Source organism: Taudactylus pleione, unplaced genomic scaffold (genome assembly GCF_031769625.1).
Source record: "Taudactylus pleione unplaced genomic scaffold, aTauple2 ptg000289l, whole genome shotgun sequence".
Classification (NCBI taxonomy): Eukaryota; Metazoa; Chordata; class Amphibia; order Anura; family Myobatrachidae; genus Taudactylus; species Taudactylus pleione.
The window spans coordinates 1307771-1332759 of record NW_028284691.1 but is presented as its reverse complement, the minus strand read 5'-3'; the positions used below and the strand labels follow the sequence as shown (position 1 = coordinate 1332759).

Sequence of the window (24989 nt, the reverse complement as noted above, 5' to 3'; positions counted from 1 at the left end):
AACGCTCTGAATTTTAACCCTCGTATGTTAGGGACCTACCCTACAGAGGTTACCCGGATGTGGTGGGTAGGCCCATAACCTTGGCCAAGATTATGCCAAGATTTATTGCAAAAATTTATTTATTTATTTATATATAAACAGTTAATTTGGAGTTCTACACTTGTATTCCCTTTCGTGTATACATCCTAGTTTCCTAATTCTTTCAAGGTTTTGTTATTGCTTCTTAGATGTTGTCTGTATCCGATTGTTTGCACTGCACTGAATAATACAGCAGGACCAAACAATTACAATATTGATGATCCTATTGGTGGGGGATGAGGGTGACACTAGTACTGCTCTATGCGTTACAGCTTGTGTGTATTCATGCAATAAGGCTACTATATGCCATATGACAGATTAATATTTTTATTCATAATATCGTAGTAATAAAATGACTTAAATGACTCTGCATATTCCACCCATTATTTGCTGTTATATTTGTGGCTTTCATACATCTTGATAAAATGTTACCTGCTGTTCCCATTATTCCCCATTGCAATGATCACTAATCTCTTCTGTGTCTAGGTAGAAAAAGTGGAATTTCTCCAAAGAAATCCAAATATTTGAGTCCCATGCAGCATAAATTGAACGAGGTGTATGAGGCGGTAAAGAATTACACCGATAAACGTGGCAGACGTCTCAGCGCCATCTTTCTGCGACTACCTTCCCGCTCTGAGCTCCCTGACTATTACTTGACTATCAAAAGGCCTATCGATATGGAGAAGATAAGGAGTCACATTATGGCCAACAAGTATCAGGATATTGATGCTATGTGTGAGGACTTTGTGACCATGTTTAATAATGCATGCACTTACAATGAGCCTGAGTCTTTAATCTACAAAGATGCTTTGGTGCTACATAAAGTATTACTGGAGACCCGCAGAGACATTGAAGGGGACGAGGACTCTCATGTCCCTAATGTAACGCTGCTCATTCAGGAGCTCATACATAACCTCTTTGTGTCCATGATGAGCCATCAGGACGATGAAGGAAGATGTTACAGTGATTCTCTGGCTGAAATCCCTGCTGTAGACCCTAAATTTCCTAAACGGCTTCCTCTAACTTTTGAAATTATCCGAAAGAATGTGGAAAATAATCGCTACCGACGACTTGACCTATTCCAGGAGCACATGTTTGAGGTGTTGGAGAGAGCACGGCGGATGAATCGGTTAGTAACTAGATATTAATAATAAGTCTCATTATTACAGATACAGAGAATATATGTATAGATGTGTCCACATACATCTTACCTCCGTGCACTACAAGTCGTGCTAACCATAACGCGTGAGCGCAGTGCTACTCTGTAGTTCCGAATGTCTTTCTATGCAACTTTTTACCTTCAAATGCGTCAACGTGAAATGCTATGTTACAGTATCAGTTGCTGTGACACTGTAACGTAGCGATTTGCATCACTTTGCGATTAAGACGCATTTGAAGGTGAAAAGACTCTCGGCACTACCGAGTCACGCCACGGCATGGCGCGGCTAGAAGGGCTTTTTATCGCGCAAAGAGGCCAGACGTGTGTGGTCACATCTGTAACCCTGCAGGGTTATTTCTGGGAAAACACCTCGCCGCTTAAAGGGAAAAATAAAATAAGAAAATATTAACAGCTTTCTGAAATGGTAAGCGAAACTGTACTACTTCTTTAAGCTTGTTTCATTTTAAAGGCTGTTTTGCTATTGTGTGGTTCTGCAAAGAAATTTCCTGAACAGTTCTGTGATAATAGCGGATGTTTTAGGCTACTTGGTACTAATGGGACCCACCTATAACTGTCCCATAGTTACATAGTCTTTCCAGTACTGGGTGTCATGGGCAGTCTGTGTGCTTTGTGAGTGCTCATTTCCTTCCTATCTCTCTCCGTAAGGACTGACTCTGAAATCTACGAGGATTCAGTGGAGCTCCAGCAGTTCTTCATTAAGATTAGAGATGAGCTTTGCAAGAACGGAGAGATCCTCCTCTCTCCCGCCCTGAGTTACACCACCAAGCACCTTCACAATGATGTGGAGAAGGAGAAGAAGGAAAAACTTCCCAAAGAGCTTGAAGAAGACAAGGCCAAAAGAGAGGAGGAGAAAAAAGGTATTTCCACCATGTTCCCATCTTAATTTGTGATCCGTAACCTTTTTAGATCATTATTAGCATTGACAGAGAAATTAAGGGACTTGGGAGTGTTGGCCACTTGTTAAAACCCTATAGTCACAAGCTTTTGCAGGAGGGAATAAAGTTTCATGGGCTTTAAACATACTTTAGCATGGGGTACTAAAAACAAGACCATTGAAGAAAGTTAAAGCCCAGTTTGGCTTTTGAGCAAACACAGTTCAAATACAAACCCTATGGGGTATATTTACTAAAGTGCGGGTTTTTAGAAGTGGAGTTGTTGCCCATAACAACCAATCAGATTCTAGCTATTATCTTCTAGAATGTGCTAGATAAATGATACTGTGAACTGAATGATGAGCACTGTATTAATCTGCAACTAGCATTAGAACATTTTTACTAATAGATTGGGATTAGTTTTTACATAGCTTTAAACAGAAATTAATAAACCCATAATAATGACAGTCTTGGCAGTAAGTCAGAGCACTGCTGTAGGTAGACTGAATGCCACACTCCATGCAGAGCATGATAATTAGGCTGGGTTAATGGATACTTTTTTGTGTTGCTAGATAGCACAGTTCTTAATATTATGTAACAAAAATAAATATATATTGTAATAGATTATTTAAAAAGATGTCTAGCTGAGTTGTGCGCCTTGGTATGAATTGTTTATTTACCTGTTTAATTTGGTCCTTTATATAAATAAGAAGCAGAAAAGAGTGACCTTTCTGGCCAGTCTGGGTTACACCGTACATACAGCCAGGACTGCAGCTTCAAGAACAGCATGTACCACGTAGGGGACTATGTGTATGTGGAACCTGCAGAAGCCAACCTCCAGCCACACATTGTGTGCATCGAGCGCCTCTGGGAAGACACTGCTGGTGAGTTTAACCATATCATTATTATTTTACTTAGTGTTATTAATAACACATCTCACAATGATGTACAATGGGGATTTAAATAACCCTACACAATTGTGCAGTCTTCCACTGCTCATTTTGTGATTTATAGGCCTCCCCCTCCCCCCCCCCCCCCCGTGAATGGTGTCTATTTGTCATGCAGTAGGTCTTATAGTCTGATTGGAACACTGGCCTTTTCTTGACAGGTGAAAAGTGGTTGTATGGCTGCTGGTTCTATCGCCCTAAAGAAACGTTTCATCTCGCCACTCGCAAATTCTTGGAGAAGGAGGTGTTCAAGAGCGATTACTACAACAAAGTGCCCGTAAACAAAATCCTTGGCAAATGTGTTGTGATGTTTGTGAAGGTAAGTTATACATTGTGATCCTGTATTCAGTTCTCTCTTCCAAATTACTTGTTATCACTGCAGTCTGACTGCTTCGTAATACATTCTATGCTCACTAGATCAGTCCCATTGTGTCTTTTGTTTTGTTTTTTACAGATGTCAATGATTATTAATTTGTTTTCTTACATAGGAGTACTTTAAAATCTGCCCTGAGAACTTTAGAGATGAAGATGTGTATGTGTGTGAGTCCCGGTATTCTGCCAAAACCAAATCCTTCAAAAAGATTAAGTTATGGACAATGCCTATCAGCTCAGTGCGGTTCAGGCCCAGAGATTTGCCTCTTCCTGTCGTACGGGTGGCGTCTGTGTTTGCACTTAAGGATAGGGTGGATGAAGATCTGCCCTCTGACGGCACCGATGACATCAAAGAGGAGGATATCACTATTTGTTTGGAGAAGGTTTGTATAATATGTTATGTATATTAGTTTAAGAGTAGAAGAAATGTTTTACTCTCACTTCCACCAGTTGATACACTATTATTAAATTTTAAAACATATATATAAATTGTACCTTTAATCTGCTGTTTATAGAAATACTTCATACAAAGCTGTTAATTTAAGAGCTCCTATTCTCTTCAGCCGGTGGTCCCTTTCCATCTGGCATTCCCCAGTGAGTTTAATTTTTGTTATTGTTTTTTATTTATATTGAGAAATCTCAGTCCTCCGATCACTCGTACTGGTCCATTTTATCCATGCCACAAAGGCTAATTTTACTAAAACTGTTAGTTTAAAATCTTATTAAATGCCATGGGTGCAGCACATATTTTATTTTGCTCTGCATTTTTTTAATTCAGTGGGTACGTTTCTATTCAACGTAAAGTGAATAGCACCGGGAATCAGCTCCCGGAGCTATTCAATTCATTCGCGCTGCTAAGCCCGACTAAGGATTTCTTCTCGCATCCCTCCAGAGATGCGAGCAGAAATCCGACAAAAGTCCAGTCGTGATGCGGTTTTCTGCCCTTAGCGCCAGGACAACAGCATTGCACCGGGAAGTGTAGTCGGAGAATGCCTGTTCTCGTGTCTGAACACCCTGTTTAAGGCGCGAGAACGAGCCTACCCCGACCTAACTTCGCGCAGCATTGAATAGCTCCGGGAGCTCATTCACGGCGCTATTCACTTCGCGTTTAATTGAATCGTGCCCAGTGTGTTAGTATAGCATTTGTAGAAAATAGATATTGTCTGTGCACAGCAGTTTTTGCATTGATTTAATTCTTGGTAAGTACTTAGTAATTGATAAACTATTAAAAATGTGTACAATGGTTACAATGCAGCTCTCAATAAAAAAAAAACTAAAAAAATCTGTATGTATTTCCAGGATAAGGAAGATGTTCCCGTTGATATGCCCAATGGGGAACCTGGTTGCCACTACTATGAGCAACTGCGGTACAATGACATGTGGCTCAAGGTTGGGGACTGCGTGTTTATTAAGTCTCATGGATTAGTCAGGCCAAGAGTGGGCAGGTAAGGACTACAACACAAAATAGATGGAAAAGCCTTCTATAACTTTATGTATGTTTTTACGTTGTGTGTGTTGTACTGTGGCTCACATAGTTTTTTGTGATTTCCTTCTGTACTACCTCCTGCAGACTGTCTCTGGGAGGAGCCCGGTTACTGCCACTACACGTTTTTTTTTAAGCAGGTGCCTGCACAGAGGAATTGATGCTGGGCCCTGGGGAGACGTGCATCTCTATCCAATACCTCCTTGATTGAATTCCCACACTGGAAATCTACCAAATACACATCAGCAGCTTCTTTTATTCCCATTATACCCTCTTTTCCCCAGAAAGTAGTGTGTGAGGGTTCTGGGTATCTTTTCATATGGGTTCTTCCCTTTGCCTGGCAATTTCCACATCCATCATGGATTGTGATCTGCAGTTGTTTTTCTCACGTTCCATCATTGTCTTATATGTCCTGGAAAGGGAATGCAAGAGCCAAGCCTGACATTGGGACAGTGGTAAAACATTTTACCTGTTGCAAATGCCACTTCAAATTGCCCGGTTCCCAGTCTGAGGTGAATGCCCTATGCATGGCATGTGAGGCACTTTCCCATGGGGACCGCAACCGAAATGACAAAACCAGCTTCAGCGATGACTTTAGCTGAGGCTATTGTGGGATTCACTCAACTTGCCGCGCATTCTGTGTAGCTGAGCAAGGACCTTTCCCACCACTTCCACAATAGCTACAGGGAAGAAACTCTTTGTACACTGGGGCTTTTATCCAGCGTCTTTCACCTGCAACACATGAGGAGCTGGAATGGGCTCAATGACTTGGGAGATCGCTGCATAGCCTGGTTCAGGTTGCCTATTTCTTGGAAAGAGTATGAGTTCTGTCACCATGTCTATACAAGGCAAGTGTCAGCTTTTGGTGGTTTTCCTGTGCTTAGAAGGAACAGATTCTGTGTTTCCCTCTGATGAGGAAAGACAAGGTGGCTGAAGTCTTTGACCTTGAGGTCTCTTTGTGCCCTGATGAGAACTAAGATAGATGTAGAGGATTTAGTGCGTGTTGTCTGGCAGACGCTTATTATTCAGGTTGTAAAGGATAAATGTGAGTACTGGCGTTCCAATAAGGTATGAAGCAGTCTGTGTGAGTCCAGGTTGTACCCAATGGACACCCTTATTTTAAACAACAAAATAGGAAATAGGAAACCCTACATGTGCTGTCCTATAATCACGTTCAAGAATTTACGATATAACAAAATATGATGGTAAAGCATCATGTTTAAAGTTCTAAAGTCAACATGGTTACAAAGTTTTAAATGACATTACTACTATGTCGGCAGTCCACTGTTCACATTGTTATTGTCAGCCTTAGGACAAAGTAACTACATCCCAGAGAAACAAGCAACATCATGTGGTGTTCATTTCAGAGGTGGGAACTGGGAATCAAGCAGGCTCTTCAACTCTGGGAATGGTCCCTTCACATGTAAGACTTCCAACAGATAATGAACCAGTAGGGTCAGTTGGGTGTCATCATGAAGGCATATTATTATTATTATTATCATTTATTTATATGGCTCCACAAGTGTTCCGCAGCGCCTTACAAAGTACATAAACAAATAAGTAACCAGCGACTTACAATACAATACAATGCAGGACACTGACATGGATAATAAACATAGCTATATATTTGCGACCTTTACACCCACATAAGCAGCCAAGTGTTAGTTGCCCTAGTGGGGAGTAAGAGATAAATGAAAATACAGTAGGGAGAAGCACAAGAGGGTAGAGGGCCCTGCTCGAAAGAGCTTACATTCTAAAAGGGAGGGCATATCAGTTGAACCACACATTGGAGCTTTCCAGGTCGGGGAATTCAAAGGCATTTTTGGTGGACGCCATGACGGTACCTTGGAACTTACATGCGATTTATCTGTTCTATCTGGAAGTAATGCTGAAGTCTATAGGATGGATGTTCTCTTGATCTCCTATGACACCTATAAGAGAAGTTGGCCAGCGTCTAAACAGACCATTGCTAGGTGGACCACTTCAGTTTTTCATCAGGCTTGCATAAGGGAAGGACATTATATTCCGAAAAGGTGCCAGCACATTCTACCAGATCAGTGAATGCTTCCTGGGCGGAACGGCCTCATGTGCCAAACGGCAACCTGATTTCAGGGCACACATTAACAAAATTCTGCAGATTCAACAGTTTTGTGCCCGAATATGTCAGATTGCTTTCACACATACAGCTGCTTGACCGTTTTCCTTTTCCTCACTAAAAAAACAAACAAAATATATTTAAGTAATGTACAGTAACTATCCCAACATATCCTTATATTTCTTAGTGGTGGTGAGGGCTCTATCGTTTCTAGATTAGTGATTTTTTTTGTACTATGTCATTATTCTTACTGAATTTATGAAATTGTGTTATCATAGTTATATTTAAATGTTTTATATTGAAGGAGGGGCCAGGTGTGGTTTTGGTGCTTAGGAAACAGGTGCATGATTACAAGAATGTAGTGAACATTCAGCAGATATTCACTGTCTTGGCATAGTGGAGGCATGTGTTAAAATGGACACCGAGATTTTGATATTTATAGTGCTGTCAGAGAGTGACACATATAAGTATTCCTTTATATTTGCACTTTCTACTGTAAATTATATGGATATTAGAAGGCATAAACAAGTTCTATGACCATATAAAAACATGAGTGATTGCGATTTTGTTATAGAGGCACAGAATCACAAAAATCCAAGGTGGCTTCAAATAGCTGTAATGATTTATATTACAGTATGGGATGCATTATTTCTCATAGTACACATTTTCCTAATAGGCAGTAAAGCAATGACAACCTCTTTATGCAGTTATCAATTAAGTAATGTAGTTTATACATATATTCATATCACTTGTGTGGTATAGAATTAATAACATCCCGAATGTAGCATGTTGTTTTTTGAAAAAAAATTAAAAAAAATCTATATATATATATATATATATATATATATATATATATATATATATATTTATATTATATAATTGTCATTTATTATTCTTTTAGGATAGAAAAAATGTGGCTTCGCGATGGAGCAGCTTATTTCTTTGGTCCAATATTTATTCATCCTGAGGAGACCATTCATGAGCCAACCAAAATGTTCTACAAGAAGGAAATGTTCTTAAGTAACTTGGAAGAGACCTGTCCTATGACGTGCATTTTAGGTGGGCTGTTTTCTTTCTACACTTGGGCTACTGAGGTAATAGGTAATAGGAAGACGAGGGATATATAAATACACAGATCATGTTTTTTGTGTTTAGCTTCATCTTGAAATATGTCTTCTAGTAGGATGCTATGTTTTATTCAAAGGGATCTATGTGCTCCTCCTACTACTGGATTTGGGATTCTATTAATAGTTTGATTTTCTCCAATTAATGTAGTTAACATCGACTATTGCGCTAACAGAGAAATGTATTTTACAGGGCAGGTGACCAAACGTTGTTGTTCTTCTTCCAGTAAACTGAATTGGCTGAGGAGTATACTGTTTGTTTTTCTTCTAGGAAAGTGCGGTGTGTTATCATTCAAAGATTTTCTCTCTTGTCGTCCGACCGAAATCCCTGAAAATGATGTACTGCTCTGTGAAAGTCGGTATAATGAGAGTGATAAGCAGATGAAGAGGTTTAAAGGGCTGAAAAGATTTTCATTGTCTGCCAAAGTTGTAGATGATGAAATTTACTACTTCAGGTAAAATGCGTGGTTGGAAATTAGCCTTCTTCATTCTTAATACAAGCAAGTTTATACGGTTTACAAAGGTGTCAAATATATTTCTTTTGCTAGCATATCTCAATATGATAACTGTTCTAGTTGCCTAAGATTTTACATAAGTTATGCTATGATTTTCTTTTTGTGTGAATTTCAGACATTAGATTGAAGGTGAACTCTGCATCAGTAGAACAATAGAATTGCTTTGGCAGTACAAATGGTGCTGACTTGCAGTTTTATGCATTTGGTCTGCTCAGAACTTGAAGTCTGTGCTGTGTATACTGACACTGTATTCATCGATCGGTCACTAATATGACCCTAAGATCACTACTGAGGTTTGATTGTACTGCCGTTCATTTTGTGTAACGTGCCTCAGGCAGCTGTGAAACCTTCAATTGAGTACAAAACTTTGTGTCAAACCTTATGTAAAGTACACATTTTATATTTGCATACCAGGGAAAAGTAACTTATTGTGTTTTTTCAGCTTTACTTCATTCTGTCAAAGTAGTGCAAGATCATTGAAACACGTCTTTACTCTTTTTTTTTTTTTTTTTTTTGTACCTATATATTGCACGTCAAGTATAAATATTTATTCAGATATGCTACCAAAATAAATATTTTTGAAAACATTTTAAACCCATAAAAAACTTGCTTGTGCTAAGAATGATAAAACATATTTTCATGTCCACCCCTTACAAATGGCCACATAATTGAGTTAGCAGATATATGGGTCCCTTCACTTAGGGTCCACCTCATTGAGTTAGCAGAAATATTGGTCCCTTCACTTAGGGATCACCTCCATTGAGTTACCAGAAATATGGGTCCATCCACTTAGGGTCCATCTCATTGAGTTAGCAGAAATATGGGCTCCGCCACTTATTGTCCACCTCATTGAGTTAGCAAAAATATAGGTCCATCCTCTTAGGGTTCACTTCATTGATTTAGCAGAAATATGGGTCCCTTCACTTAGGGTCCACCTCATTGAGTTAGCAGAAATATGGGCTCCACCACTTATTGTCCACCTCATTGAGTTAGCAGAAATATAGGTCCATCCTCTTAGGGTTCACCTCATTGATTTAGCAGAAATATTGGTCCCTTCACTTAGGGTCCACCTCATTGAGTTAGCAGAAGTATAGGTCCATCCACTTAGGGTCCACCTCATTGAGTTAGCTGAAATATAGGTCCATCCACTTGAGGTCCACCTCATTGAGTTAGCAGAAATATGGGCTCCTCCACTTAGGGTCCACCTCATTGAGTTAGCAGAAATATGGGCTCCTTCACTTATTGTCCACCTCATTGAGTTAGCTGAAATATAGATCCATCCACTTGAGGTCCACCTCATTGAGTTAGCAGAAATATGGGCTCCTCCACTTAGGGTCCACCTCATTGAGTTAGCAGAAATATGGGCTCCTTCACTTATTGTCCACCTCATTGAGTTAGCTGAAATATTAGCTCCTCCGCTTAGACAGACACAATTACCTCATTATTGGCAAAAGTATGACGCTGTGGAACCATCTGAAAGAGGTCAGTAGGTAGGAACAGTGAAATTCAATAGGTATAGAAAGAGCCTTGTCAGTGGAGTACCTTATAGACTGGTGCTGCAACACAGTAAGCATGATTCCCATAGGTGGCCATTTACATTAACGTATTACTTAACATTCTAAAATCTGCTGTAAGAATGAAGAAACAATTGGTTTTGAGTTGATCTAATTAAATCTGCTAAACGGTCATTTGTTTTCTTAGAAAACCTATTGTTCCTCAAAAAGAGCCATCTCCTCTCTTGGAAAAGAAGATCCAGGATCTGGAGGCAAAATTTGCCGAGTTGGAGGGTGGTGATGAGGAGATTGAAGATATGGGGGAAGAGGAGGGAGAGATCTTGGAAGCCCCTTCTCTCCCACAGCTCCAAACTCCCTTGTCTGGTGAAATAGAGCTCATGCCATACACTCCCCCGCAGGTAACAGAAAGGAAAATATAAACTGATTCCCAATTCCAGTTTGTACACCAATAATGTTAAGAGTGTAGATTGTTCAAAATAGAGCAAGTGCTTTTTGAAACTTCTACATTTACAAATCTCAGTGGCGTCACTAGGGGGATGCAGGCCACGTGAGGTGTCACCACCTCTCCCGGATGATGTCACCAAGTAGTGCTGCTGCAGTGATGGATGAGGCATCCACTGTGTTGGGAGAGGCTGGGGGCTGTGCAGCAGCTCACGGAGCGTTGGACAAGCCCCCAGTGTGAAGACAATGTGGGCGTGACATGCGGGCATGCCCCCCAAAAGTCACACTTTAGGGGCGTGCCTTCGCAGAGCACAAGGCTATGGCCCCTTTTGCACGTCACTGAAGACTCTTACTATGTAATGTCCAGATATGATACAGCCAGACTTCTAGTCCAGTTTAACATATATTTGTCCTCCAGGATCATAAAGTGGACTTAACATTACATAATGGAATTGATATGGTTCTATGTTTTATGCCCCTTGTTTACTCGTTGTGCAGGTAATGTTTATATTATGTTGTCTGCTCTGCTCACACTGAAAATGGACAAAGTTTTGGGCAGGTGTTTTTTAGATTATTTTACAATTTTGGATCGATGTGTGTACCTTATCTGTGAGGAAAATATCACATATCTAGTTTACAGAATTTGTGTACCTTGTGTTTTTACAATATGTGACCACTCTGGTTGGCGTGCCAGTTTCAGATCACCTCAGTTTCAATTTCATTCGCATCTTATCTCCATGACAACAGAAAGGAAAGCGTCAAATCTGAGGTGTGTCCAAATCATCAGTCTCATTAATACCCTCCTGCTGATGTGTCCAGGTTACTTCTAATGCATATGGCAAAATGCAATAATGTGTTAATCCTAAATGATATTAAGCATGGTCACAAAACCAATTTAATTTTACCGTGAAAGTAGCTTGTGTTTGTGATCCCTTATTTATAATCTGCTCAAGTCACTTGTCAATGAGGTGTCATTGTATAACCCTAATCTCTACATTAATATGGTGAATTATAGTAATCTACCCCAAACACAATCTCATGTAGGGGAATTGTAATGAATAGTGATTGAAAGTGGCAATTCTTTTTTTGAATAATAAAATCAATCTGCTTTGGTCTTCAAAAACAATCTCTGCTTTAAATCCTGCTGCAAAAATTGCACAAAATAAGTGATTACGTTACATTTTCCCCATTGTGTTGTATAACCCTCTACTTATTAATATATTGCTTTGTCCTAGTTTTTGTGGCAGTCACTACTTATATATGTTGGCAAATGTTAATTGACTGTACTGACCAAGCCAGGAGACAGCTTTTATGAGGGAGAGACACTTTGTGAGGCAAAATGGGTGCATAAACTCGCTATCTAATAAACTCTTGCAATCAACATATTTAATTATGGCTGACTATTTGGTGTGAAAATAAGAAGAAATGCTTCCCTTTTGAGTATTATTATAGCAAAGTAGACACAGGCTTTACAGATGTGTCCTCACTTACTGAGTGTCTATGCGCCATATGGCACGAGACGCCTGGGGCGACAGAATCTCAGAGCAGAAAAGCGCAGCGTATTTTATTTTAACTTGAAAATAAAAAATGTCATCTTAGTCGCATTGCAGTGAAAGCCCCTCACAGTATACCAAATACGCTAGCCTGCCACTTTTACCGCACATGAATTGGTTTTACGCACGTACAAATTCGCAAATGAAACGGAACTTGGTGCGAGGAAAATCCACGGCTGCTCACAATCATCAAAGTCCTTTTGACACAGATTTGGTCTCAGTCACACATAGATGTACAAATGTCGCACACCAAATCGATCAGTGTACACTAGCAATACACTTCGCTTCCATGTGTTTTAGTTATGCGAATAAGTCGCTTGGTACGAGGCGCAGAGAGTGGCAATTTGTCGTGACTGAAGCAGTAAGAAAGGGCACATCTGTACATCTTTTTTTAATCAAAATCAAGAATAACTAACATAAAATATCACCTTGGATGATCATTCTTAGAAGTAACATAGATGCAAATAGTTGTTAATAAGCACACAACATTATTGAATATAAGAGGCTTTTCCATTCTCTGTGTCATGTGCTATCAGTATCAGGGTGCTTTCCGCTCATCTCATGGGATTACAAGTGTAGTTCCATGTCTGGTGCAGACTAAGTTTTGGTTTGTGGGGGCTTTGCCGCTTGGGCAGAATAATGAAAAGCAGCAATACCACGTATTTATGCTGTCTCATAGGCAATGACGTTCCCTGTCTGAACAAAGCATTTCTTACTTATCAAATGCAAAACGAAATTTAAAAAGAAGGCTTTAATTTTTTTGTTAATCCTTTGCAATTGGTGTTTTTAAAACACTAAATCAGGCCGCCGTGCTTTCAAGCTCCCCCCGATGTACCGACGACCTGACGCCAGGGGTCAGGCTGCCCTCCCCTTCCTCATTGACGCAAAAGGGGAACCTAACAGAGGCAGAGCCCACTGAAAAACCCAGTGACAGACAAACGAAAGATGGCGAACCAGGGGAGACAGTGGACAGCAAATTACCCAAACCGTTTTTAGACAACGTAAAGGTAATTTTTTTTAGAGCCAAGGTCAGGCCGGCTGTTATTTTTCAGTATTTAGAGGGATAGTAATTTTTTTCTTTTTATTTTCTTTTTCTCTGGGGTGGGGGGCGGATGGCGTGGTATTGCTGCTTTACCGTGGCTGTGCTTGCGTATCTGCTGAATGTCTTCCTAGCTTGTTGTTTTTCCTTGTATGTCTCATTGTCTAGAACTCATCTAACATAGAACCATACCGAAACTGTCCACTCTCTAACACTGGATAGAATAAGACTGCCTGGTGTCGACAACAGCCACTGAAACAATACTTTTACCACTGGGCTTCAATAACTAATTTCGTACAGAAAAAGTTTAATGTACATCTGAAAGAATTGTCTAATGTGTTTTTCATCTTAGTCCACGCCTAAGTCTGGCAAGAACAGCACTAAGAAAGAAGGAGGGAAAAGGAAGATTAATATGAGTGGTTACATCCTGTTCAGTAGTGAAATGAGGGCAGTTATAAAAGCCCAACATCCAGACTACTCATTTGGTGAACTTAGTCGGTTAGTAGGAACAGAGTGGCGAAACCTGGAGGCAACAAAGAAAGCAGATTATGAAGGTAACGGTGGCAATTTAATCCTATTAAAGCAGCCAAGCACAACACTTGTGTTCTGTGATTGTTCCAAATCTGATACTTCCTTCAGGATTACCGATTAGGTCAGAGGTTCCCAAATGCAGTCCTCAAGTCACCCCAAAAGTTCAGGTTTTAGAGATATGCATGCTTCAGCACAGGTGGTTGACTGAGGTACTAATTAAGTCACCTGTGATCCAGCATGGATATCCCTAAAACCTGGACTGTTGGGTGCCTTGAGGACCGAGGTTGGAAACCTTTGGATTATGTTATGGTTTCCTGAAGTCTATCCATATCAAATCATCTAGGGAGACCTACGTAGTGGTCAGTTAAAGCTTTGACTCCTCCTTTTTCAGCTTGTTATTAGAGATGTGCAGGCTCGGTTTGGATTTTCCCCACAAATTCAGATCTTTCCCGACAAATTTCAGATCTCAGAAAAAAGCAAAACATCATCTTTCATGGACAAAAGTTCATGACTGATGATGTTTGTCCATGAAAGATGACGTTTTGCCGCTTTCTTAGATCTGAAATTTGGCGGGCAAGATCTGAATTTGGTGGGAAAATCCGAACCGAGCCTGCGCATCTCTACTTTTTATACATCTCTCCTCTTTCAGTCTACATTTAATTTTGTTAGTTCTGCCTAGCCAATGCACCGCTTTTGGCTTTTTCAGTAAATTTAGATAACCTAGATAGCATCCTTCTTGTATAGACCCCCACATATATATCCATATATCTTCTGTATCTTGTTATATCACTACATATTTTTAGCTCTTCGTATCATTCTACTTCTCAGTAAATATTCCTGACGCATTATAAGTCAATCGCAAATCCTTCCCCGTGCAATATTCTGAGGGGAATTGATAAAATACTATAACTCCATCTATATTACATCCACTGCTACCACCGACTTTTTAAATGCAGATGAACAAGCAAGCTGTCTTGGAACATGCCGGATTTATGGTATAGTAGCATGCTGTGGATATCGGCTATGTTCAGGAAATATATTTTATTTATATAGCACCTCACTGTCCAATGACAGAATGTTTATTCATTCACATTCATCTCAACCGTAATAGAGCTTAAAATATAAATTTACCACCGCAGGCAGAATACTTTTATTTTATTTGTGTATAGAAGGATACAATTTATTTTTTTTATAGTTCGATAACCGTAACATTGGCCATTGAATCACTTCCCAAGTCACATCTAAGTTTTAGTTGACCACAATTGATTAAGAATCACAGTTTTCTCTTGCAGCAAGGTTGAGGAACACTGGACAGTGGGACAAGAGGATTGTAGGTTGGGGCTGGAACTGGCACTTAAATTAAATTGTAGCTATAAAAAGTAAGCTCCTCCCCCCTGCAATCCCACACTTCCAGTGTTCTTTAAGTGCCTGAGGAGTAGGGCACGTTTTAGAAGGGCTGATCTGCAGCTCTTTGTTGTAGCTTAGTTTTTCTTTTGTAATATTATTTCAATAATATTACAAAATACCCTTAATCCGGCAGGGGTTTTTCTCTGTATTAGGGCGCTCCTAGCATTTGAGGTGATGATTTCATGCGCAGTGTGCAGTACAGGGTCCCATGAAGGCCTGGTGTGTATGGAGTGATGCGCAGGCATTAGGAGGCTGCGTCAACCAGGGTGGAAGCTGCGTGGGCTCAGGCTCTTTGCGGGTCGGTGTCCACCCTGGTGAAGCTGGTGGAAGACCAGCTTCATGCTTGGGTGGTTACCTCCTCTCCGGTGTGGGCTTTACCCTCTATAGCGTTAAGTTCCCAGCCACCCCATGTCGCGCCCTGACTCCATGCCAGGCAGCGTGCGGCGGCAGGGTTTGCAACAAGCAGAATCCTCAGCTGTGCGAGATGCATGTTAAGGGTGGACTTGTAGGCGTTCTTTCTCCTTCCAGGGCTTTGTTAGTAGTTTCGCAATCGATGAACATGCAGAGACTCGCATCATCCTGCAGGGTGCTCGCTTCGGCAGCACATATACTCAAGTTGGAACAGCAGAGATTGGCAGGGCCCCTGCGCACAAATGACGCACATTCATGAAGCATGCCATGCGCGGCGAGGAGGACCGAATTGCTGCTGACGCCACTCTCTCTAGGCAATTTAATTGTGGATTCCCAAGCGGTTGCTGTGGGTCGTTTTCAGCGTCTGTGCCGGAAAGTCGTTACTTTTCCTTCTTCAGAGCTTTCCAGTCTCATTGCGATGGCCTACGAGATGCCAGATGCAAATGTCTCCATTCCTTGCAAATTTGGCTTCCAACGGATGATGTACCCATGTGGAACTACCTCACAGGTTTGTCACTGTCTTCCAAGGATCCTGTTTTCATAGGTTCGAGGGTCATTGTTCCCACCCTTGCGAGCCTCGTCAGGGTGCCTTCAGCTGTGGAACCTTCAGACGGCGAAGTAGTCGCAGGGCTTCACCGTCATATGCCCACGATTTCCCTACTCTAATGGGCAGGACAGTTTCGCAAACAATCTGTGTGGAAGCCGGGCTAAGCGGGGCTCAGGTAGCTACAGATCTGCAACCGTCTTGGCTTGATGGGCCCCTTTTTAGCTCTGCGCTTGCATTGCGCATTCTTGACAAGTCGTTCCTTACAGTATCTTCTGTTTGGACAGGTTGGTCCTTTTGACCAGTGCAGGATGCTATTATTCCCCACCGATTGGGAATGCACTTTTCTTTCGGTGACTGTCCCTAAAGGCATGGTCCGTATTTCTAAGTTCTCACTCCTCTTTGGGGGTGGTGTATCCTTGCAAGGGCAGTCTGCCACAAGCCGATTCTTCCCCGGCAGGGGTCCGGTTCCCAGGGGAGGTTTTGGTCTAGTGCCACTCACTGTTCAGGGACCAAGGCTCCAAAGTAGACTAGCACCTAACAGGGAGTCTGTCTCTCTCTCTCTCTACCCATTTCGGTTGAAAGTCATGGGGCAGTTGGTCGAGTTAAGAGACCGTTGTGTGGAGTCTTCAGGCACATGGATGCTAAGCATCTTTCGTGATGGTACCATCTTGGACCCAGAGATCCGCCACCAAGATGGCGAACACGGGGGCATTGGGTCATGTTATCATTACCTCCTTTCGGCCAGTATTTTTGCTCCAGTTCTGCCGCAGGACTGTACACTGGGGTTCTACTCCTACTTCTTCCTTGGTTGAATGCCGAACGGCTCATTCCAGCCGATCTTGAATCTTCGTGCCTTGAGCATGGGTGGGGAGTTCAGTTCAAATGGACTGTCTCCGATCAGGGATCCACAGCACTGAGGCCAATGCTTGCTCACTAATATCTGGCACGCGTTCAGTTCTAGGGGTGGCCTTCGCTGCCTCTCTCCAGCTGTCTCTCTTGCAGAGTGCAAAGCACAGACCCCACTGAACTTCATCACAAGGGTGCTGTCAATACCTTGTCCATCGGTCTTGCAGAGCATGCGGTGGTTAGGCATGATGGTCTCCACCTTCAGGACCATTCCGGCGGCCGGGTGCCACTCGAGGAAGTTCCAGTGGGTTATTCTCCAAACTTGGGAGGGTTGCTCAGCATCCCTCTTGTTTCTGTTCTCGTTCTGACCGACAAAATTCATCAATGGTGGCTGGGTTATGATTCTCTCCTTCAGTCAAGTCATCCGGAAGGCACAATGTGCATGGATGCGATAGCGGATGCAGCCCGAATCTTTTCCAGGGGAAGTTTTCATTACGTCCCTCTTAGCTGTGTTTCTACCAGTAGTGGGAAATTGGACAGCGGACTTCGTGTCTTCATCCAGGGTTCTCCCAACCATTTGTTGGGATGGGGGACCTTCCGTGGGTGTATCGCATGGCCTCTCATGTAAGTTCTGGGGTCCATAGTTTTGTCGAGATACAGGTTTCCGTTGGCTTCCACAGGGGATGCCATGACTGTTCCATGGAATTTTCATCTACCCATTGTTGCCATGGTTCCCCAGACGCCTCAAGAATTGACAAGTGATGATAATCTTAGGAGTTCCAGGCTGGTCATGGCACGCAGACGTTCTCAAAAGGTCTATATGTCCTGGGTGGCATCTTTCCACTTTGACCAAACTTTCAGGGTCTGTTTCTATGCAAGGATCTTCCTCGGTTGGCTTCACGACCTGGCTTTTGTGACCGAATGTTGGACATCTAATAGTTTTTGTTTTCTCTGTTGGCTCCCCAGCCTTGCTGCAAGAGGAAATAGGATTTTTGGTCAACTTACCGTTGAATCCTTTGCTCTTAAGCAGGCTGGGGAACGCTGCGATCCCTCCCTCAGTCGTGCAAGATTTTTGTTCTTGAACGTCTTTAATTTCCCTACTGGTTTGTTTGGTTGTTCTAAGCAGTTTCACGGGGTTCCTGCTACTTCTCTCCGGACTCTTTAAAAGAAGTACTTAAATTGTGGGATTGCAGGGGGAGGAGCTTTTCAAAGCTGCAGTTTAATTTAAGTGCCACCTCCAGCCCCAACCTACAATCCCAGTGTCCAGTGTTCCCCAGCCTGCGTAAGCGCAAAGGATTCCACGGTAAGTTTACCAAAAATCCTATTGATGTTCAATGGATCTGTCCTCAATAAAACTACAATGGTGCGACTATTCTAGCCATCTGAGGTGGGGGGAGCGTGGTGCCACGTTTCTGTCATATTGGCTGCACCCATGCTGTTTAAAACAGTGATCTCCTGCATTCTACAGTGGTGGCCGGGACACAATGATTGCAATACGATTCACGTCATAATAACCCCCGGGCTGCTGACTTCACAAGGAAAGAGAGCAGCATGCAGGAGACTAACCCACTCTCTCGTGAGTCCAGGAGAGTCTCAATAGGTGCTGTACTTCTTTTTTTTTTTTTTTTTCGCCCATGGAGTAAGGAATTTTTGTTTGTTTTGGCTAATATATTTTATTTGTATTTATTTTTTTAAACAAGAAGGGGTGTTCTCTGTGGGAACCACCACTCCATGGAGAGTCTGCATAATCGCCCTTGCAGTGCTTTGTTACCGACTTCAGGTGGTGCCAGCAGAAGTGACCAAGGACCTAGTGAGAGCCCTTCGGGAGCTGCAGCAGGAAAGAAGCTCCAGTCTCTCCCAGGCACAGGGGCTAAATAGGCAGCTATCAGCAGTCAGTCCCAGCAGCCAGGCCTGCAGGAGAGGAAAGCAGAACTCGCAAATGACAGAAGGCATAATGGTCAGGTGGGGACTACATAAGGCAGGTCCTGTACTTTAGACAAGCTGACTTGGTCATATTTGTCCCTAGGGACAGCAAAACAGTCACGCTTGGTCTTGGTAACAAAAAGGGTGTGTTTCCCCAACTAGCAACATCTTTTCTTGGGCTATCTTAAAGGTCTCCATACATCAGCAACCGATTGTGGCAATTCTGCAATTTGCAATCAATTGTGTTAAAAAATCTGCAATGTATGGGCTTCACAGATCGCAGATTGCAACCAAAAGGTGATTCGAATTGTTAAATCAGATTGTCCAACATGTTGGATTTCACAGATAGATTGGGGCTGTAGATTTCTAGTGTATGGAGATGATCAGCAGATTTGCAGACCGTTACTAGTAAAATGATGGGCCTTTCAAGATTGGCAGATCTGTATTTGCTGAAAATGATCTGCATCACTGAAAAAGATCTGTAATATATGGACGCACATTGCTAGATTGGGAAATCCAGAGATCAGGCAATAAATCTTCAAATTGTTCAATTGTGGTTTTCAGATTGCTGATGTATGAGGGCCTTTACTGCTGGATAGCCTGTCGGACGATTACAATGCTGATCCTTCTCTGGATCTGGGACATGTTTTGAGCTTAAAGAAAATTTATAATTGCTCTGAATGTGGAACATTTTTTACCCTTATTGGCTACTATGGTGGCCGCCCAGCTAACCAACAACATAGCTGGGATGGCCACCAGTTTAACAATGGGATCTGAAAGCTTCCTTGTAGATGCCATGACATTTCACAGGACATACTGACTTTTGTACTTTTGTCTCTAATCTCCATGCATTTCCTGGTACTAGGTAGCCAAGTAATGGAATTCTAGTAACTCTGGATGGACCATGGAGTTCACAGCGCCCCAACATTTTCAGCATGTCTGCTGTCTGCCAGGAAGAAAGCTTCTAAGACAAGACCTTCCATTTAGGGATTCAAAGTCCACCAATTTTAAACTCAATTGGTTTTGCAGCACGGTTGTTGCAGCTGTTTTTTTTTATTTCTTTCTCTTGGTATGCCTTTGGTCCCTCTTGCGGGACGGCCTGCTCAGTAGCATGAGATGGTGCTCACGATTCAGATTTGAGTCTCGTCATATCATAATGCATTCATGGGGTTCTTTGCTGTCAATCTTCCTATGGTTCCGCTAGTTGTTTTTCGCGAGTCCCCAACTCAGCATTGCACACCTCCCCTTGACCCTCTAGTTGATTTAGTTCAACGGATAGGGTACGGTCTGTTGCCTCAGCTAGAAAGGTGACTGCATTGGCTGCCCTCTCTTTTAAGTTACAGCATCTGTTTTTTCAAATGGACAGAGCTGTACTGTTCTCAGCCCAACAGTTATCTGCCATCCAAAATATAAGAACAAAGTCACATTATCCCTGCTCTGGGATGACATCTGGCTTGAAAAGGAGAGGTCTCTCTAACTCCTGTAAGTGGTTAGAGCACTAGACTTCTATCCACATAGAAACTCAGGTTCCCAATATCATTTCAGCTATTCTTCTGGGTGCATTATGGCATTCCAGTAGCATGGCTTTTGCAACTGATTTTCCATCCATCCTTGCCTGTAGCAATATGGGTGATGCAGAAACTAGCCCAGGGTAAATGTTTGTATGCAGTAGTGCCAGTGCGCACACCACTCTATGGGCATCTTTTAAATATCCCCAAAGTTATCCGTGAAGAAAAATGGATTTATGTACTTACCGTTAAATCCATTTCTCTGAGTCCATTTAGAGGACACTGAGATCATACCCAATTTTCACTCTGTTCTGATATAGAGTTGTTTTGCTAGGTTACTGTAGTTTTAGCATTTAGTGCCTACTCCAATGACTGCCCCCAAACTACTAAGATTAGCAGTGTATCTCTCAAATGAATTCAGAGAAATGGATTTAACATTCACCTACATCACAGAGAAAGTGTCTTTTATTACTTACACCACGTATCATCACTTATTACATTAAGGAATCTTCGCTCATTTTCCTGTGCACCTCTATGGGGTGTGAAGAAAAATTAAGTCATTTTGTGATCGTTCCAGACACACACAGCAATTCATTCATTTACAAGTGCTGTTGACTCATTTCCACACTAGAACGACTGGCATTGTAGCAGCATGGAATGTTAATACAAATAAAATAATTTGTTCTGTAACATGAATGAAGTATGGTGTGTGGGTATTGTTATGGTGGTGACATGCACTTCAGCCAATTTCATTAATAATCTAGTGTAATAACATTTGAGAGACTTTATACTAAAATATTATTTAAAAAATTAGCAGATTGTGAAACCTGCTTGCCGATTAATGGTGCATACACACAGTCAGATTTGTCAGATGAACGATTGAATGATTTTACCAACGATTTGAACGATTTTACCAACGATGAACGATTTCTGACAGTGTTAAAATGAATGAATTCGTCAAAATCTGACTGCAAACACATGAGATGTCAGATATCGTTATCTGACGTGGGAAAGCGCGTCGTTGGTCGAATCATGCCCTACATGTCCAAGATATGAACGATTGAATGATTTTTACAATCGTTATCATTCATATCTGACAACAAATCTGACCGTGTGTATGCTCCATAAGACTTCATATTACAATTTACTTGTACTGATTGTCACAATCAGAATGTGGCTCTTATAGTTTTCATAAACGAAATGTCGGAATTTTTTTATTTGTGTGACCAGTAATTATTATTATTTTGGATATGTAGAGTTTTCTGGTTACTATTTCTTTAGACTTTTTGTAATCGAGCCTGCTTTATGTGCTTCATGTAAGTATTGTCAGTTATTGGACACATGGGGATTGTCAGTCTTTTTATGCTCTTTGAATAACAGTTGTAACATGTTGTAGAAGAAGGCACAAACTGGCCGATGCATGGTTATCTGACAAGTGCTGTGAAAACAGTGCATCTTTTTTTTTTACTTTGCATCGGGTATTACTGGGCACAAGTCTGCTTATGTAAAAACCTTGATCAGAGTAAACATCCAGACTTTGAGCTATGATTGATTTGATTTTACAGAACGTGCCGCCAAAGTAGCAGAGCAACAAGAAAGAGAGCGAGCTGCTCAGCAACAACAACAACAGCAGCAGCAGCAGCAGCAGCAGAACTCCTCTCCCCGAGCTGGCACACCTGTGGGTGCTCTAATGGGTGTAGTTCCTCCACCAACACCGATGGGGATGCTCAACCAACAGATGACTCCTGCCTCAGGTATACAAAGTATTAATGTGCTGAGATTTGCAGATCCGCAGTGTCCTCAAATGTATCAGATTTGGATTCTTTAAAGCTTACTTGTTTCATGAAGACCGTGGAGGCCGCAGTTTTTGTACTGAATGAATTTCCATTAGAATGGGAACTATAAATCAATAAAACTGTTGACATCACTATGGAATGACCCCCTTCATGATGTCACTAGATCGGAGTTAATTAATAGACTGCATTCTCCTGAATATTAGTTCAGCCTGCCAATTGGCTATCTTCAGGCTATGTAGACGACAGGTATATCTTAAAGAGACTCATTAATACCTGACCTAAAACTTTTTACATTAAGTGGACATAGGCTAAGACCTAGCTCTTCCGATTGGGTTTATGCTCATTTAAAAGGAAAATAGTTTTATCAGTCGTGTTTTTCTTGTAAAATCTTTGCCCTTTTTAATTTTGGGACTTAACACGTTTGAAAGCGCCGAGCTTTAGAACCTGAAGCTTGGTAAATAAACCCCTAAGACTCTAGAGAGACCGTTTGTAGCCATTAGGAATGGCCGCTCAATCATTCAGGACAATGTTCAACAGAACGATATGCCGTGTGTATAGGATATGGTATATCTGTTTGTTTAAATATTCATGTCCAGAAATCATAAACACTTATGACATGCTATCCAATATCACAGAAGGAATCTGATATTAATGCAGTTGTCTTTGTAAATCGCAAGTGATTATGGACCCAAGGTTCATTTGGTATCTTTTTAGAGCAAGCTTAGTTGAATTTTGCTAAGTTTTGCGGGCTACATATCTAAGGACCATTTCCCGGTCTGCCGATGTCTATCAGTGGACATCGATGATCGGTGATTCATTGAGGAATCCGCAAAATACAGCATGTTAAAAACTCCAATAATTTTTGGATCGGATTCAGCAAATCGGGATTGACATGTTGGATTTCACCGATGCCCCGACCCAGGCATCTGCAGAATGGGGAGTTGTCCCAATTAGCTGCCTGACGTATAGGCCCCATTAGTCAGATATTAGACCCATTATATGACCAAAGTGAAATGGATGAATCACCAGTATAATTGTGCCTAATGTTTTCTTCCATCAGCTTTTATATTTGTTCTAATTCTGCATCTAACTACATGCGGGATGATGAAGGATGTTTGGATTGCAGTTCTTTTCCATCAATCTATAAAACAAAATTGGGGCACTGGAATAATTTTCTGTTTGTTTTTATCATTAAATCTGCTTGGTTCCCAAATGATGTAAGAAATAAGCCATTGCTTTCTTAACTTTATTTAGTTTGGCAAAACAAGTAGATGGTTGTGGAAAAAAACATCGGAGACCGTGTTAAGGCAGAAGATATTGAGTTCATAATGGGAAAGGAATAAGAGACACAGAAAATCAAAGATTTAATTATTGCCAGTTATTTATATAGCGCACACATATTCTGCAGCGCTTTACAGAGAATTTTTGGCCATTCACATCAGTCCCTGCCCCAGTGGAGCTTATACGAAGATCAACAATAATATAATAAAAGTTAGAAAATTTATATACAGCTAAAACTGTGTAGAAAACTGTATAACTACTGGCATTGCCCCCTCAAAATTAAAATTAGTAGGTTTTAGTGTTTGACTTAAAACAAGGAATGGGAAGGAAATATACACCTTTGTCCTTGCACTTCTGGGCTATTCAGGGAGAAGTATTGTTTTTTATTTTGAGGGGGGTCTCCGAAAGTTTTTTTTTTTTGTTTGTTTTTTTGTATTTTTGAGATCTTTTTATTTTTGAGATCTCTTTATTTTTGTAGTTTCAAGATAAATGACAATAAAATGCATAATTTATGTATTTATATTGTTCTTAACCAACTGATTTGACAGATGCAACCGTCTGAATCATTATAGATCAGTTCCAATTTGTATTCATTTTTCATTCATGTTGTGTTCCTGAGTCTCTTATGCCTGGGACATGAACCTATAGACAAGTCACTTAATTTGTTTGTGGCGCTTAGGGGCGAAATACAATTTCCAGGATACAAGGCGAGAAAAACAGTTCCAATAGGTTAGAGAAATAGACCAGGTCACCAATTGATGTTGGTTTTATTGAGGTGTAGCCTCCGATTCATGGCCAATCTTCAGTTCTTGGTGGAAACCTTTCTAAACCATTGGAAACCTCTAAAAGCTATTGGCACATTGAATAACTTTCATCTCTTCATGATGCAGCTATTAACACAACATATTTTTAGTTTGTTAAATCACTAATGCATTATTTATGTTTAAACATTAACATCACAAAACTAACAGTATCATGGCAATGCATGTTTTCTTTTTTATTAATCCATTACGATGCATGTTATTGATGCATGTTTGTTCTTCAAGGCATGATAGGGCTCTATCCGCCTGGCCTGCCACACATGCAGGGCACAGTTGATGGCATTGTTAGCATGGGCAGCATGCAGCCTCATCACCATGGGGTGATCCCACCCCCCCACCTCCTTCCACCAGGTATACCAGGCATTCCGGGCATCCCGCTACATGGTAAGCTTGTCATAACCTCATTCACTCACTTCATCTCCATGCCACATCTCACTTGTTATGCGTGTGTATATGGGAGGAACGCTAAGGATTTTCTCGGGCAAGAAGTGTTATAAATCAGCAAACTTTGTGTAATGAAATGTTGTCAATACAATAATTTATCTCATTGGAGAGAATCTGTAAACAATTTTGATCTTTTGTCAACTGTAATATTAAGTGTTCACCTTCTAAAACAGTCTTTCTCTGCAGTTTAATAAAACTTCTCTTCCAGTCCCACTATCCACACCAATGTCATATACTATAAATTGTATACTTGTTGCTTAG

At 41.2% G+C, this 24989-nt stretch overlaps 1 protein-coding gene across 4 annotated transcripts in view; it reads left to right on the top strand.

Annotated features, from left to right (window-relative positions):
• PBRM1 (polybromo 1) overlaps nt 1-24989 on the top strand; it is a 110832-nt gene that overhangs the window by 74105 nt on the left and 11738 nt on the right. Inside the window, exons 16-28 of one of the 4 annotated variants that reach the window (XM_088482459.1) lie at nt 565-1207; nt 1904-2115; nt 2841-3014; nt 3239-3396; nt 3566-3832; nt 4749-4894; nt 7929-8086; nt 8423-8606; nt 10368-10578; nt 12978-13181; nt 13566-13767; nt 21952-22140; nt 24510-24668. In XM_088482459.1, coding sequence (XP_088338585.1) covers nt 565-1207; nt 1904-2115; nt 2841-3014; nt 3239-3396; nt 3566-3832; nt 4749-4894; nt 7929-8086; nt 8423-8606; nt 10368-10578; nt 12978-13181; nt 13566-13767; nt 21952-22140; nt 24510-24668 — 2907 coding nt within the window. The remainder of the gene's footprint in view (nt 1-564; nt 1208-1903; nt 2116-2840; nt 3015-3238; nt 3397-3565; nt 3833-4748; nt 4895-7928; nt 8087-8422; nt 8607-10367; nt 10579-12977; nt 13182-13565; nt 13768-21951; nt 22141-24509; nt 24669-24989) is intronic. The other 3 variants (XM_088482460.1, XM_088482461.1, XM_088482462.1) reach the window with 3 other exon arrangements.